The following is a 16,118-nucleotide window of genomic DNA, read 5'->3' on the forward strand; positions in this document are numbered from 1 at the left end:
CACTGAAGTTCTGCTCAAGCAGTGTTCCTGAATCCAGAGTGGCATGCCAGCACAGCAAGCTGATCCAGAGCGCGGTACGAGATCTCAAGGAATGCTAAGTCAAGAGAAAGCAAATCATTTTTCAGTGTCCTTTGAAAGGTGAGGCTGAGCAATGTTTGGAAGGTTTTCCACATTGCATTAAAAGGGGAATCTTCTAATGATCTTATTGCTAATTGAGGCTGACAGCAGCTGATGTCTCAAATCCCTGGTGCCAATTTAACTTAATGAGACAAGCCGGGCGCTTCTCACAACAGCCCCTGCAGAGCTGAGGAGCGGCTATTCTTCTGTGCTTTGCTAGTTTCCATTCGGTTCTTCTGATCTCAAGAAGAAAGCAAACAGACAGCAACAGCAGCAGCAGCAGCTCCAGCCAGGCAGAAAGGATACCAGAAAGAGCAGCAGGGAGCATTCAAAAAGAAAGAGAGAGAAGAACCAGGACAGTCGTTTGAACTGGTTTTGAAAGAGGAAAGCTTCGGGTGTCATTCTAAAAAAGAAGAAGGAGAACAAGAACAAGGAGAAGGAGGAGGAGAAGAAGAAGAAGGCGGCAGTCAAAAAAGGAAGGAGGAATAAACAGTACGGTTGAAGAAATAAAGGCGAAAGAAAGAAACAAGCAGCGGGCCATGGGTCAGCAGCTGAGTGAAGATAACGAGAAGGTTGAGATTGGCGTGGCCGAGCTCCAGGAGTGGTATAAGAAGTTCGTGGTGGAGTGCCCCAGCGGGACTCTCTTCATGCACGAGTTCAAGGGCTTCTTCGGGGTGACGGACAATCACGAGGCGTCCGAGTACATCGAGAACATGTTCCGCGCCTTCGACAAGAATGGGGTGGGTGAAGCTGCAAACTACACTGCCGATCACACAGGAGACCTCAGAGGAAGAGCTGGGGCTTCTCTGATAGCTGGAGATGACTGTATATGTAGAAAACTCATTTGGGAAAAAAAGGGAACGTTTAAGGGGACATTTTCCCTGTTGTGATATTTTCTTAAAACAAAGCATTGATATTACTGAGCCTCAAACCTGGGGTCGTTGGAGAGATCACCCATGCATGCATCACTAGATCTTTCTTGCTCTCCTGCAACATCAGCAGTTTTTGTTTATACCCAAATAGCAATGCAAAGGTAGCACAGTGGTGAGTGCTTTGTGACTGTGACCCTGGGTACGGCAGTTACAGAACTAATAAAACCAGGAAGAAATATTATGGGAATAATGAGGGTCAACTGGAAGTTGACGCAAGGATAACTGTCTTTTATTTTTCTTCAGGACAACATGATTGACTTCCTGGAATACGTGGCAGCGCTGAACCTGGTGTTGAGAGGGAAGCTGGAGCACAAGCTGAAGTGGAGCTTTAAGATGTACGACAAGGACGGGAATGGCTGCATTGACAAGACAGAGCTGCTGGAGATTGTGGAGGTGAGGGCAGGGTTCGGCTGGAGATTGTGGAGGTGAGGGCAGGGTCCGGCTGGAGATTGTGGAGGTGAGGGCTGGGTTTGGCTGGAGATTGTGGAGGTGAGGGCTGGGTTCGGCTGGAGATTGTGGAGGTGAGGGCAGGGTTCGGCTGGAGATTGTGGAGGTGAGGGCAGGGTTCGGCTGGAGATTGTGGAGGTGAGGGCTGGGTTTGGCTGGAGATTGTGGAGGTGAGGGCTGGGTTTGGCTGGAGATTGTGGAGGTGAGGGCTGGGTTTGGCTGGAGATTGTGGAGGTGAGGGCTGGGTTTGGCTGGAGATTGTGGAGGTGAGGGCTGGGTTTGGCTGGAGATTGTGGAGGTGAGGGCAGGGTTCGGCTGGAGATTGTGGAGGTGAGGGCAGGGTACGGCTGGAGATTGTGGAGGTGAGGGCAGGGTTCGGCTGGAGATTGTGGAGGTGAGGGCAGGGTCCGGCTGGAGATTGTGGAGGTGAGGGCAGGGTACGGCTGGAGATTGTGGAGGTGAGGGCACGGCTGGAGATTGTGGAGGTGAGGGCAGGGTACGGCTGGAGATTGTGGAGGTGAGGGCAGGGTTCGGCTGGAGATTGTGGAGGTGAGGGCAGGGTTTGGCTGGAGATTGTGGAGGTGAGGGCAGGGTTCGGCTGGAGATTGTGGAGGTGAGGGCAGGGTTCGGCTGGAGATTGTGGAGGTGAGGGCTGGGTTTGGCTGGAGATTGTGGAGGTGAGGGCTGGGTTTGGCTGGAGATTGTGAAGGTGAGGAGGGTCCGGCTGGAGATTGTGGAGGTGAGGGCAGGGTTCGGCTGGAGATTGTGGAGGTGCTGGAGATTGTGGAGGTGAGGGCAGGGTGGCTGGAGATTGTGGAGGTGAGGGCAGGGTCCGGCTGGAGATTGTGGAGGTGAGGGCAGGGTTCGGCTGGAGATTGTGGAGGTGAGGGCAGGGTCCGGCTGGAGATTGTGGAGGTGAGGGCAGGGTTCGGCTGGAGATTGTGGAGGTGAGGGCAGGGTTCGGCTGGAGATTGTGGAGGTGAGGGCAGGGTCCGGCTGGAGATTGTGGAGGTGAGGGAGGGGGCTGGAGATTGTGGAGGTGAGGGCTGGGTTTGGCTGGAGATTGTGGAGGTGAGGGCTGGAGATTGTGGAGGTGAGGGTTTGGCTGGAGATTGTGGAGGTGAGGGCTGGAGATTGTGGGGTGAGGGCAGGGTTCGGCTGGAGATTGTGGAGGTGAGGGCAGGGTTCGGCTGGAGATTGTGGAGGTGAGGGCAGGGTACAGCTGGAGATTGTGGAGGTGAGGGCTGGAGATTGTGGGGTGAGGGCAGGGTTGGCTGGAGATTGTGGAGGTGAGGGCAGGGTTTGGCTGGAGATTTTCACTTTATTTGTAAATTAGCCCAATCAGCACCAGTGATCCTGACCCATGGAGAGCTCCTGTGAATTATCCAGTCAGCAGTTTGTGCAGCTCTACCTGGCAGCTTTGTGCATGTGGGCACTTTGGAACATCTTTGGAAAATGAATTGCTAATCAATGAGTATGATTCTCTACTTTTAACATGAGTGGGTTACCTGATAAAAGCACAACCTGCAAGGCAGGCCTTTATCTCCAAGGAGCTGTGAGCTGCTGTGTATAGTGTATAGTGTATGGTGCATGGTGCATGGTGCATGGTGCATGGTGTATTAAGACTCTTGTGTTGTTTCACAGGCTATATACCGACTGAAGAAAGCCTGCCATGGGGAGACGGGGGATGCCTGCCTCCTGCTCACCCCTGACCAAGTCGTCGACAGGATATTCCAATTAGTCGATGTGAACAAAGACGGTAAGCATGTCTCTTTCATCACCACCATCATCACCATCAATAGCATATTTAGTAAAACTGGGATTTCAAGTTATTCTGGCAAACAAATTCGTTGCATGCAATTCCTCTGCCATGCCCCTTGACTCGTTTTATAGGTCTCAGGTATGCAGTTTAGAAACTGAGCGCTTCCTATCACACGACAGGGTTTTCTCTTGACTCTCTCTCTCCCCTCCCAGGCCAGCTCTCCCTGGATGAGTTCATTGACGGGGCGCAGAGAGACAAGTGGGTGATGAAGATGCTTCAGATGGATGTGAACCCGGGGGGCTGGATCAGTGAGCAGAGAAGGAAGAGCACTTTATTCTGAAGGAGCTCACACCAAAGGGCTTGCTACCGAGCTCTCCCCCTACCTGACGACCTTCCCTGCCCTGTCCTGCCCTGTCTGTTGTTTTATTCTTTCCGTCTTGGTGTTTTTGTTGTTTCGTTTCACATCTCAGGCTTCTGAAATTGTAACGCTAGGTGTGTTTGCACTAGAACATTCACTAGGGATGCATGTATGTCTATGAAGTACACTGCCTGACTGTTTTATTAGGACCCGGCTGCTTTACTGGCTTGGCCCCTGATCACTGCCTTGATTCCACAAGGGCCTCAGAGGATGTTTTTAGCAGCTCACGCAGGTGTGGTGGCCACGGAAGATCTCAGACATCTCTGTCCATCTCCTCAAGCCATTCTCACACAGTGGCTGGGTTAGTGATCAGCATCAAGATACAAGTGACTCCATGGTAGGTGGACTTGATCCACAACAATGCTTAATTACACTGGACTGCTCCTGTTCCTTCCAAAGGACCTCCTCCAAGTCTCTCCAGAGTTTCTTCCAGCGTACATGTGGCCTTCATCTTCTTCATGTTACAACGTGGTCTTTGCTTCCTAACGCTTACTTTTTCTCTCTCGCCCCCCCCCCCCCCCCCCCCCTCCTTGCTCTCTTTCTCTTCCATCACATCGAGATCGGTTCATTTTCTCTAAGGCAGCATTTTTCAGGTCCTCCGCAGCTCAAACATAACACTGCACTGAAACGTCTCTGCCCCTGGACACGTGGCAAAGGGTTTATCTTGAGCTCAGCCTCACTGCATTTACAATGAAGGGGTTAATTCAGCTAAAAATAACCCAATGCACAGCACAGTGATCCAAAGCCACCAATGGGAAATAATGAGGTGGGCCATTTCATACAGTTTACAGGATGTTTTTTCTATGGAACAAGGATGTATTTCACTGAGGAAAGTGATTCATTCAGGATCGCGGTCAGATAATCTGGACCCCCATATAAGAGTTTGCTAAATGCACACACTTCACTTCACTCTCCACTTTCTCCTTCTCTGTGATGGTTTGAGTTCTTTGGTCTGAGTGCTTTACCGCTTTCTTCCAACGCTTGACTGTACTTCCAATGTGCTGTACTGTACACCAGCACAACCCTTTATCTCAATGTGATGGGATTTATTCCTACAGCACAACAGGTTCCTATCTACTGTACAGATTGTGAGGGAACAGTTCTGGACCAGACCATACAAAGCAAGCCTGCTGGTTGATATTGCGAATGGACAGTATTTTGACTGTAAATAAAGAATATCTCATTTCTTAAACCCTGGCGTCATTGATGATTCTAGAACTGCTAGTGTTTGACTAATTATTCCCAGGGCTGTGTTTATTTCCCAGTGAAAACATACTTACTTCACTGGATTTCACAGCCTAAAAACATTTCAAGATATTTCAGAGCTACGTTTTTTAATAAATCAGAAAAATAAATAGCATTGTCTCATTCAAAATTGACCATTTTATCCTTGGGTTACACAACATACCTTCCTTAATATTTAAATGCTAAATTATAGAATATTATATTTTGTATGTCTCACCTTTTTAAAGACATTCTAGTTTCACTATCGGTGAATTATCTAACAAAATCAAAACAGAAATAAGACTCGTGAAATGTCTCCTTGTTGTGCTGGACAGAGCGATGGTTAGCAGAAATATTTCCCGTCTTCAATACAGCTGGTGTGTTTTTCATGGAGGATATTTTAATGAAATGTATCTTTACACTGTTCTTTCAGAAATGGTCATTTCCACAGGGAACTACATATTACTTAGCAACAGGTAAATTTCACAGAGGTCGTGAGGTCTGTAGGAACTCTTATAACATTAATCAGACAATTAGAGATCAGCACTTTACTTGATAAAAGATCAGTCAGTAACTGGGAACCGGATGAGCTTAGCTGGGATGAACAGCCTCCTCCCACTGCTTCTGCTCTCAATCAGTTTCTCCCTGGAGACTCACTCTGACGAGGTGCCTGACAGTAACCCCGCTCTGCCCTGTCGCCCGGGTTTTAGAGAGTAGAAAGCAGCTCGTTGCTTTTCCCAGGTAAGGGCTGGCTGGTATAGAAACAGGTAACCTCTATCCCATCCACAGCAGCAGCGTGAAGAGTTTAACCTCTCCCCAGACTGATGGCTCAGTTGGATTTTCATGAGCTTAGAAAGATCACAAGACTCAAAGCAACGAATTCCGTCAGATCAGGGTGACCTAGTTACTTGTGAAGCCGCCACGAATCTGCACTCTGGGGTAACAAACACGGTCCAAGTTAATCAAACTGAACACGTTTTAAAAACATGCATATGCATTGAATATATTATTGCATATATCTGTTTATTTAGCAGATGTCTTACTAACTAAATAACTCTACCAATGCACGCCTTCTGATTTAATGAAGAAGGAACTGCAGAGCACTTAAAGAACAAACACGAACACAATATAATTCTGTCTGCAGTGAAGTGCAGATGTTCATTCACAAAACTGGTGCAAACAGTCCTACTGAAATGGGATTTACTTTTCTGAAGCTGCTGATGAGGTGGCTGAAGGGCTGGATTCCCAAAGCTACTTCCTCCATAATTAGCAAGGTACTAGGCAGTAAAGTTACCTAACCTGAAACTACCAGCTCTGGTATTTGCTGCAGGGGTTTGTGAGTTGTCTTGAGCAGTCGCTTACTCGTTTATTAATAACTGTGGTTTTTTTCTTTCTCATCAGACTAACCCTGATGACAGTTTGGAGTACATGGCTTTGTAAAATGCTCTAGAGCAGCTCTCTGCGCTTGCTGTACAAACCTCAGAGCGGCTTTCTGCATCACTTGCTATAAAACGCCAAGAGTCACATTGCACCGTATTTATTAATACAGACCCCAGTCCCGTTTACATCGTTAAGAAATACAGAAACGCATAACTAACAGGTCGTTTCTATCGGAATGCAGAACAAGTCAGAAGCAAGCTGAACAGGAAACATCAAATCGATTTTGACTTGAACCCATTTGAAGTTTTCATACAGCACAGGTCCAAACGAGGCTACAGTACAACCTCACTGAACCCTCAGCTTGCAGCTCCTGTTAACTATCAGGAGAAGCAATAGTTTGCCTTTCTGGGAGACAGCGCAGTGCTGTGTATTGAAGTCAGAAATATGAGGCATGTTTCTCCGCAGGGGTAAGGGGGGTCTCTCCGATCTGGGGCTCTCCCAGCTTCAGCTCTCCTCCTGCTGGCTCTCTGGCTGGCTGTTGCTCTGGATCACGCCCACGATGTGGTAGAGGTCCAGACTCTGGGTCAGGATGCCTAGCAGCAGCTCGTCCTTCTGGACCTCATCCAAGAACTCCTCCATGGACAGCTCTCCTGAAACGCAGAGCAGAGGCATGGCTCAGACCCGCGGCAGACTGACTGCCCCACACCAGACAGGGGGCTGTACCATCCATCACTCTGGACGGGCGTGCTCTCCAGGTCTTTCAACTGGCAGAGACTCCATCAACTGACCGTTCTGCGGGCTTGTGGGACTTACAGCTATGAACAAAAGTTTTGTATCACCCTATGGAATTAACTAATTTTGCTTCGCATGGAAACCTGCTGAATAATGTGACGTTAACACGTTGAATTGCACACTGCTTTGTAGTTTTCCTTATGCTTCACGAAAAAGTGTCTCAATCCTAAAATTGTAGTTGATGCAAAACGTTTGGCCACAGCTGTAGAGCAGATGGACTTTAACACTCTGCAACCGTGTGGTCAAGCACAGGGAAAGCAGGGGGAAGCTCTGGCAACAAGGGGAAAACCACAAAGAAGTATGGGAAAGCACAACACGTGATGAATCTCTCTGCCACTCACTTCCACTGGGTTTCCAATGAATGAAATAAATAGCAGACTATCCTCTGCCTGTAGCTTACTGTTTCCGTTGAGAGACACTCAGCACTTCCTTACCATTGCTGTTGCTATCAATCTTCTCAAACACCATGCTGGTGAATTCTTCCGCTGTCGTTTCATGCTTGCAGCCGTTAATGGCTCTGATGGCCTGGCGAATAAAGAAACGAAGGAGCCAATGAAGAAAGCACCCGGAATCGCTGCCCCTGTACTTCATCTCACCTTCCTGGGTGCCTGGCTGCTCCTCAGACAAACACACAACACATAAAGCCTGGAGCTCAAGCGAGCCACGGCGTGAGGCAGCTCAAACATCCCCGCAGCTGCTGCATTCCTAACGTTAGCTGGATTCCTGTATAGTATTCCAGTAAGTGTGCAGCTCAGCACGGCTTCCACAGTGCTCCACTGTACACCAGGTTGTGGTTTATCAGCTAGTGCCTGAGTATATCACAGTATAATACCATTGTAACTGAGATCCCCCTATAAAACCCTACTCTTAACGCTATGATTACAGGCTACTACTGCCGACAGCACTGTCCTGCAATCCATATTGTGACGCTAGATCGCGCTGACATTTCTGATTACAGGCGCGATTTGAAATGGAATGAACGCTTGCTTTTTTTTTTTTTTTATTATTTGACAGTTTCAAAGTATTTTGAAAGTTCAAGTAGACCATTTTCAAATGGGAAGTTTATTTATTATTTGTTAGCCAAAACAAAAAGCCCAGATACTGCCCGACAGCTCCTAATTATTATAAAAAAATATAAAAAAGTAGTTTGTGATTTTTAGTAAAGCTGTGTTTAATGTGATCTGTGTGTGTCTCTTTTTTCCTTTCCTGCGGCCTCGTGCTTTGTGATGTCACGGAACTCCTGTGTGAGTACGTGCAGTAGCTTGTACTTCGTGCTTTGTGATGTCACGGAACTCCTGTGTGAGTACGTGCAGTAGCTTGTACTTCGTGCTTTGTGATGTCACGGAACTCCTGTGTGAGTACGTGCAGTAGCTTGTACTTTGTGCTTTGTGATGTCACGGAACTCCTGTGTGAGTACGTGCAGTAGCTTGTACTTCGTGCTTTGTGATGTCACGGAACTCCTGTGTGAGTACGTGCAGTAGCTTGTACTTCGTGCTTTGTGATGTCACGGAACTCCTGTGTGAGTACGTGCAGTAGCTTGTACTTCGTGCTTTGTGATGTCACGGAACTCCTGTGTGAGTACGTGCAGTAGCTTGTACTTCGTGCTTTGTGATGTCACGGAACTCCTGTGTGAGTACGTGCAGTAGCTTGTACTTCGTGCTTTGTGATGTCACGGAACTCCTGTGTGAGTACGTGCAGTAGCTTGTACTTCGTGCTTTGTGATGTCACGGAACTCCTGTGTGAGTAGCTTGTACTTCGTGCTTTGATCTCTTTTTACTGTCCTGCCATCGTCTCCCTGATCCAAGTTTATTATACAATGAACTCAGAACTTGTGTGAAATTATGATTTCTTTTGGTCATATGGCTCCCTATTATTATTATTATTATTTATTATTATTATTATTATTATTTGGCAGATGCCTTTATCCAAGGCTTACAGTGTTACAGGGCAGTAAAGGGTTACAATGCAAGATTAATATTTAAATACAGTGTAGTTTACAGTAAGTGCAAATCATACTACTAAATACAATATGAACTAGGATGCAATGTTAAGATTATAAGAAGTTATATCGCCAATGTAATATTGCTGTGAGTTGTTGTTTTTATCTTGGTAATAAACACATATCTCACTGTCTTCCTGGGACATTGCAATCTGATGAATTCAGTAATGCCTTTGGATAAAATCCCCCTGAAGCAGCAGCTTGGTTTATTTTGCTTTACCTTGATGATGTTCAGGAGCTCTCCTCGGTCAATGCAGCCATTGCCATCCATGTCATACAGCTTGAAATACCACTTGAGCTTCTTTTCCACCTTGGCTTTGAGAACCAGGCTCAGCGCCGCCACATACTCCATGAAGTCAATATAGCCGTCCTGTAAACAGAAGAGCTGTTAGACCCGGGGTAGAGACTGGCATGAGGACCCGGGGTAGAGACTGGCATGAGGACCTGGGGTAGAGGCTGGCATGAGGACACGGGGTAGAGACTGGCATGAGGACCTGGGGTAGAGGCTGGCATGAGGACCCGGGGTAGAGACTGGCATGAGGACCTGGGGTAGAGACTGGCATGAGGACACGGGGTAGAGACTGGCATGAGGACCTGGGGTAGAGACTGGCATGAGGACACAGGGTAGAGGCTGGCATGAGGACCTGGGGTAGAGACTGGCATGAGGACCTGGGGTAGAGACTGGCATGAGGACCTGGGGTAGAGACTGGCATGAGGACACAGGGTAGAGGCTGGCATGAGGACCTGGGGTAGAGACTGGCATGAGGACCTGGGGTAGAGACTGGCATGAGGACCTGGGGTAGAGACTGGCATGAGGACCTGGGGTAGAGACTGGCATGAGGACCTGGGGTAGAGGCTGGCATGAGGACCTGGGGTAGAGACTGGCATGAGGACCTGGGGTAGAGACTGGCATGAGGACCTGGGGTAGAGACTGGCATGAGGACCCGGGGTAGAGGCTGGCATGAGGACACAGGGTAGAGACTGGCATGAGGACCTGGGGTAGAGGCTGGCATGAGGACACAGGGTAGAGGCTGGCATGAGGACCTGGGGTAGAGGCTGGCATGAGGACACAGGGTAGAGGCTGGCATGAGGACCTGGGGTAGAGGCTGGCATGAGGACCCGGGGTAGAGACTGGCATGAGGACCTGGGGTAGAGACTGGCGTGAGGACCCGGGGTAGAGACTGGCGTGAGGACCCGGGGTAGAGGCTGGCGTGAGGACCCGGGGTAGAGACTGGTGTGAGGACCCGGGGTAGAGGCTGGCGTGAGGACCCGGGGTAGAGGCTGGCGTGAGGACCCGGGGTAGAGACTGGTGTGAGGACCCGGGGTAGAGGCTGGCGTGAGGACCCGGGGTAGAGACTGGTGTGAGGACCCGGGGTAGAGGCTGGCGTGAGGACCCGGGGTAGAGACTGGTGTGAGGACCCGGGGTAGAGGCTGGCGTGAGGACCCGGGGTAGAGACTGGCGAAGTAGATGAGGACACGGGGTAGAGGCTGGCATGAGGACACGGGGTAGAGACTGGCATGAGGACCCGGGGTAGAGACTGGCATGAGGACCTGGGGTAGAGACTGGCATGAGGACCCGGGGTAGAGACTGGCGTGAGGACCCGGGGTAGAGGCTGGCGTGAGGACCCGGGGTAGAGACTGGTGTGAGGACCCGGGGTAGAGACTGGTGTGAGGACCCGGGGTAGAGGCTGGCGTGAGGACCCGGGGTAGAGACTGGTGTACAGGTCCGAGGTAGAGGTTGGCGTGAGGACCTAGGGTAGAGGCTGGCATGAGGACACGGGGTAGAGACTGGCGTGAGGACCCGGGGTAGAGGCTGGCATGAGGACACAGGGTAGAGGCTGGCGTGAGGACCCGGGGTAGAGGCTGGTGTACAGGTCCGAGGTAGAGGTTGGCGTGAGGACCTGGGGTAGAGGCTGGCATGAGGACACGGGGTAGAGGCTGGCATGAGGACCCGGGGTAGAGGCTGGCATGAGGACCCGGGGTAGAGACTGGCGTGAGGACCCGGGGTAGAGGCTGGCGTGAGGACCCGGGTTAGAGGCTGGTGTACAGGTCCGAGGTAGAGGTTGGCGTGAGGACCTGGGGTAGAGGCTGGCATGAGGACACGGGGTAGAGACTGGCGTGAGGACCCGGGGTAGAGGCTGGCGTGAGGACCCGGGGTAGAGGCTGGCGTGAGGACCCGGGGTAGAGACTGGCGTGAGGACCCGGGGTAGAGGCTGGCGTGAGGACCCGGGGTAGAGGCTGGTGTACAGGTCCGAGGTAGAGATTGGCATGAGGACACGGGGTAGAGGCTGGCGTGAGGACCCGGGGTAGAGGCTGGCGTGAGGACCTGGGGTAGAGGCTGGCGTGAGGACCCGGGGTAGAGGCTGGCGTGAGGACCTGGGGTAGAGGCTGGTGTACAGGTCTGAGGTAGAGGTTGGCGTGAGGACCTGGGGTAGAGGCTGGCATGAGGACACAGGGTAGAGGTTGGCGTGAGGACCTGGGGTAGAGGCTGGTGTGGGGGCCCAGGGTAGAGGCTGGTGTGGGGGCCTGGGATAGAGGCTGGCGTGGGGGCCCATGGTACAGGCTGGCATGGGGCCCGGGGTAGAGACTGGCGTGGGACTGATTATCACATTATTAACTCATTATTAACAGTGTATTACTGATTTAATGACTCCTTGCAGGTGGAGGTTTGTTAACAGGTCATGTTAAGGTTTCTTATGAATAACTTTGTTACATGTTAACACAGAACTGCTACAGCCTGTTATTGTGATTATTAATAGCGCTCTAATGTGTTTATAAACTCCTGTAGAACACATTCACAGATGCACTGTCGTGGTTTATTGTAACAGACCCTGGAATGCGTCTCCAGCTTCTTCAGCTTAAAAAGGCATAGAGCAATTTCACAATTCATTAGAGCAGTAGTTCTCATTTGATCCAGAACATGGATTTAGGCTTCCAAGCAGCTTTGCAGGGTCTTTATGTCCGGGCTGAGCTCTAAATCCCGATTAAACCAAAATAGCTGAGCCACTTGGAAAACAGGATTGTCTGTTAACTCACCCCTACGGCATCCAGCGCATATAAAATAAATCTTAAAGCGTTCTCTCTCCATTATCTAGATCAGGGGTCTCCAACCCTGGCCCTGGAGAGCCCCTGTCCAGCAGGTTTTCTGGGTGTCTTCACATCATTAGTGGCTAAAGATCTGGAACTCCTGTTAATCTTGGATAATTAAGCCAATAACTGGTTCAATTAAGTAACAGAGAGATTGATTGAAACAAAAACCAGCAGCCATAGTAGCTCTCCGGGACAAGGGCTGGAGACCCCTGATCTAGATCATGTATTTACTATAATTTACCATGCTTTTTAAAAATGCTTTACCACATTTTACTGTTCCTCACTAAGCTTGCCTGTACTTTCAGCTCTTAGATTTTTTGTAAAATCTGCTCACGTAGAAAATGCATCAAAAACAAAGTAGTTCAGAGTCTGTGCCCTCGCTGTAGCCTATGGGCTTCCATTAACTCTACAGTGTTAGTACAGTGCAGCCTATATTCTAGACTGCGGGCTATAGAACGCAGTTTCACTTAACTACTCTATCCTTTGTCCTCAGAGAAGCCGGTGGAGAACATTTTATTTATTCACTAAAAATAAAAACTAAAACATGAAATGGGTTGAAGCTTCATGAAAGAGAAGATTCCGTTACCTTGTTCATGTCAAAAGTTTCAAACATTTGCTCGACGTAGGCGTTGGCGTTGGGAGACAGATCCTTCAGCCCGAAGAACTGCTTGAACTCGTACAGCGTGAGCTGGCCCGAAGGGCACTCCGTCATGAACTTCTTGTACCACTGATGGATCTCGCAGGCAGTGATCTCCTCCACCGAGGCAGCGCTGGCGTTCCCCATTGTGGAGCCCGAACACAGCTTCCCCTGCCAGCAATCAGCGACTCCGAATAGCAGGCAGCAAGATGAGGTGTGTTATAATAATAATAATAATAATAATAATAATAATAATAATAGTAAATATTAACTCGAAAATGCAATCAGTCCTTTAAAGAAATATATCTGTTTTTTGGCATAACCTGCCACAGTGCATATGTTGTGTCGTGTTGTGTTGTGTAGTGTTGTTGCTGTGTTGCAGCTCTAGCAATGCACCGAGCTTTGTTTGTGGAAATCAAAATTCACATGTCGTGCTCGGCACTATTTAAACTACCCCACATCTGCATCTCTTCCAGTCAGGAGCCTGGAAACGCGACGACAGCTGCAGCCCGGTACTGTACTTATCGGTCTAATTACAGCTCTGGAGGATGTAAGGGAATTGCAAAAAATAAAGACGCGCCGGGATTAACGGAGCTGCGCAGCCCAGGTAAAATCACTAATCCCACTAATGCACAGTTACGAGCATAACTGACTCCCAGCAGCTGGCAGAGATCCTGTAGTTGCGATTTTAATCGCGTTTGTGAACGCAGAGCATTATTTCGGAGGACGCGGAGCGCAGATACGTTCACACTGTACCCTTGCCCTTCATTGGGACAGTGTTGCGTTTCCGATAGCTGCTGCCTGTGTTTCTCTGCAAACGCAATCAGCCCTTTACTGCTGTTTGGAGGAGCGGTTCTGATACCGCGTCTCTCTCAGGAGTAAAGGGGGCTGTACCAGAATGCTTGACAAGCAGTTTCGATACAGAACGCAACTATATACATTGAGATGGGTTGGGATGAAGAACAGACGCCAAGATCTGAGCAGCAAAAGACATCGAAAAGAGAGACTTAAAAAAAATATATATATTTTTTTATACAATGAATATGACGTTTGATCAATGAATATGATGCGTTATCAATCAATATAATGTGTTATTAATTAATATGATGCGTTATCAATGAATATGATGCATTATCAATTAATATAATGTGTTATTAATTAATATGATGCGTTATCAATTAATATGATGCATTATCAATCAATGTAATGGGTTATCAAGGTATATGATGCGTTATCAATGAGTATGATGCATTATCAATGAGTATGATGTTTTAAACAATGGGTTTGTTGTTTCACACAGTAAGTGCAATGCTTTCTCAGTGAATGCAGTCACTTTTAAGGTTTATTCAGGGCGGGGCTAGTCCAATGACTTCTCCACCGGACAGTGTTGGAGGATGGGATTCCTATCAGCCTCTTCTTGTGGTTGGTGTCTCTGGAGTAGCGGTGTCCACAGGTGGACTTCTCGGCCGTGAAGAAGGGAGCGAGGGAGTTGGAATTGGGGATCCAGCTCACTCTCCTGCGCCCCTTCGCTGAGGCTAGGAATTGGCGCTCGAAGGAGTCCTGCAGGCTCGGGTCATTCTGCAGGTGCCACGTCCAGCAGGAGAAGGTCAGCAGGTCCTGGGTCTGGTCCACTACCCTGACCCGGCAGCAGTTAACCGGAACGATGGTTTTCAGGTCATTCCATGGCAGCTAATTCATCAGAAACAAGACCAGCGATAACATGTATCTACTTGAGCTCAGGGGCTTATACGTTTTAACCCTTTGCTGCCCACTGGCCAGTATATTTGCCATTGAGAAAATAGGTATGGGAACATAGCTTGGGCAGTAAAGGGTTAATTTTAAAAACCCTTGTTTTTTCCTCTCTTTTATGACGTTAAAATCGACTCCCCAATTACACGAAGCCGCCACAGGTGCCACAAATCACGCCGCTGCTGGGAGACACAGCGATTGGAAGGGAGTTCCAAAGGCTAATAGGAGACCTTGGGTGAGATGCCGACAGCATTTGCAAGCCACAAGCAATTGCTGTGTCTCCTTCCGAAGTCATGTGACTCTCCCTTGACTGCAGCAGCCACTCATGCTGGCAAAGGAAGGGACGAGATGAAAGACTGTTCCTCATAGAAATTATTTTTGTAAGATTTGAGGCAGACGTACCAAGCAGCACTGTGTTCAAGTTGAGCTGCACTAAATGAATGAGCTTTTAGTTCGTTTCATTTTTACTGATGCGGATATTGAAAAGTGGCATCGCCTGGGAAAGGCGCGCACAGTCTTGACCTCTTTCAAGCCAGGTCACTTGAAGCTTTCATCTTTTATTAGCCATGTAACACTCCGCTAATCAGCAGCTAAACCGTGATGTCATACCTGGGAGTTGTGTGCTGTGGCTCCGCCGCTTGCTGGCTCCATCCTCTGGTCCTGGAAGGAGCGAGTCCCTCTGACTCAGATTCTCTAATCCAATGAGCTCCTGTCTTTGCCCAGGCTGAAACACGACCCTCCCCGCATCCCAGCCTGCATTCGCCTGAAAACTTGTGGCAAGAGTGTGTTTATGACATCACAATACTCATGAAGGGGTGAAGGGGGTGGGGGGTGGGCTCACAATATGAACATTCCAGAAACAAAAGTAAATGGAGCATTTGCAGTGGTGATAGTTTAACAGTCAGATCCTGTAAAAATAACGAGCTGTACAGACCAGGACTGTGGCAGTAGCTGGAGCTGTGGTCAGTTTGTGAAATATCTGGCGAGGACAGCAGGTGGCGCCAATGTTCCTCTACTGTCCCCCAGAGGAGAGAAATGCAGCTGTCGGCTTGCAGCTTTGAAATAATGGGTGGAAAAACTGGCAAGAAAAAAAAAAAAGACCAACCTTATAATTATATTTGTTTTAAAACCCCCTTGAGAAGGTTATGCAAGTCCCTACAATGGTTTCAAGGTTGACTTTCAGACCCTATTCACTTGAAGGACTGTGCTTATAAACTCCTCTATGGTCAAAACAGTCTTTAAAAAAAAAAAAAAAAAGTCTCACAGCAACATTCCTTAAAACAGTCCTGGGAGGGTTGTGATGAGGCTCTATAAGCTTAGATGGTTTCTGCGTGTTTTGTATGACACTGTGTTTGGGCATTTAGCATGCACGTGCCTGTCAATATCACATAGAGAAACAGCAGCTGCTCAGTGTGTCTGCTTGTAAACGTGCGCATGGGGTCTAGTTTTCTAAGTGTCCACACTCCTGCGTGGGGTCTAGTTTACTAAGTGTCCACACTCCTGCGTGGGGTCTAGTTTGCTAAGTGTCCACACTCCTGCGCGGGGGTCTAAGTGTCCACACTCCTGCGCGG

At 48.8% G+C, this 16,118-nt stretch overlaps 2 protein-coding genes across 2 annotated transcripts; one reads left to right on the plus strand and one right to left on the minus strand.

Annotated features, from left to right (window-relative positions):
• Positions 1 to 592: 592 nt before the first annotated feature.
• On the plus strand, positions 593 to 4,170 carry LOC121300222 (guanylyl cyclase-activating protein 2-like). The gene is made up of 4 exons (XM_041228717.1): positions 593 to 857; positions 1,293 to 1,442; positions 3,141 to 3,255; positions 3,471 to 4,170. The coding sequence occupies exons 1-4, from the start codon at positions 657 to 659 to the stop codon at positions 3,596 to 3,598; spliced, it is 594 nt and encodes a 197-aa protein (XP_041084651.1). The 5' UTR covers positions 593 to 656; the 3' UTR covers positions 3,599 to 4,170.
• Positions 4,171 to 6,421: 2,251 nt separating this feature from the next.
• Positions 6,422 to 13,328, minus strand: LOC121299825 (guanylyl cyclase-activating protein 1-like). Its single transcript, XM_041227940.1, has 4 exons — positions 12,748 to 13,328; positions 9,292 to 9,441; positions 7,507 to 7,597; positions 6,422 to 6,930 (listed from the first exon to the last, which is right to left on the minus strand). The coding sequence occupies exons 1-4, from the start codon at positions 12,943 to 12,945 to the stop codon at positions 6,785 to 6,787; spliced, it is 585 nt and encodes a 194-aa protein (XP_041083874.1). The 5' UTR covers positions 12,946 to 13,328; the 3' UTR covers positions 6,422 to 6,784.
• Between the last annotated feature and the right edge of the window lie 2,790 nt (positions 13,329 to 16,118).

Source organism: Polyodon spathula, chromosome 25, assembly GCF_017654505.1.
Source record: "Polyodon spathula isolate WHYD16114869_AA chromosome 25, ASM1765450v1, whole genome shotgun sequence".
Taxonomy (NCBI): domain Eukaryota; kingdom Metazoa; phylum Chordata; class Actinopteri; order Acipenseriformes; family Polyodontidae; genus Polyodon; species Polyodon spathula.

What these genes read in the sequence shown, in the direction of transcription:
- LOC121300222 (XM_041228717.1), top strand. Translation starts at nt 657, where the DNA reads ATGGGTCAGCAGCTGAGTGAAGATAACGAGAAGGTTGAGATTGGCGTG. An exon ending in AGCTGCTGGAGATTGTGGAG is followed by an intron (nt 1,443 to 3,140) that starts GTGAGGGCAGGG and finishes GTTGTTTCACAG; the next exon opens with GCTATATACCGACTGAAGAA. An exon ending in AGTCGATGTGAACAAAGACG is followed by an intron (nt 3,256 to 3,470) that starts GTAAGCATGTCT and finishes CTCCCCTCCCAG; the next exon opens with GCCAGCTCTCCCTGGATGAG.
- LOC121299825 (XM_041227940.1), bottom strand. Translation starts at nt 12,945, where the DNA reads ATGGGGAACGCCAGCGCTGCCTCGGTGGAGGAGATCACTGCCTGCGAG. An exon ending in AGCTCCTGAACATCATCAAG is followed by an intron (nt 7,598 to 9,291) that starts GTAAAGCAAAAT and finishes TTTATTCGCCAG; the next exon opens with GCCATCAGAGCCATTAACGG. An exon ending in GATTGATAGCAACAGCAATG is followed by an intron (nt 6,931 to 7,506) that starts GTAAGGAAGTGC and finishes TCTGCGTTTCAG; the next exon opens with GAGAGCTGTCCATGGAGGAG.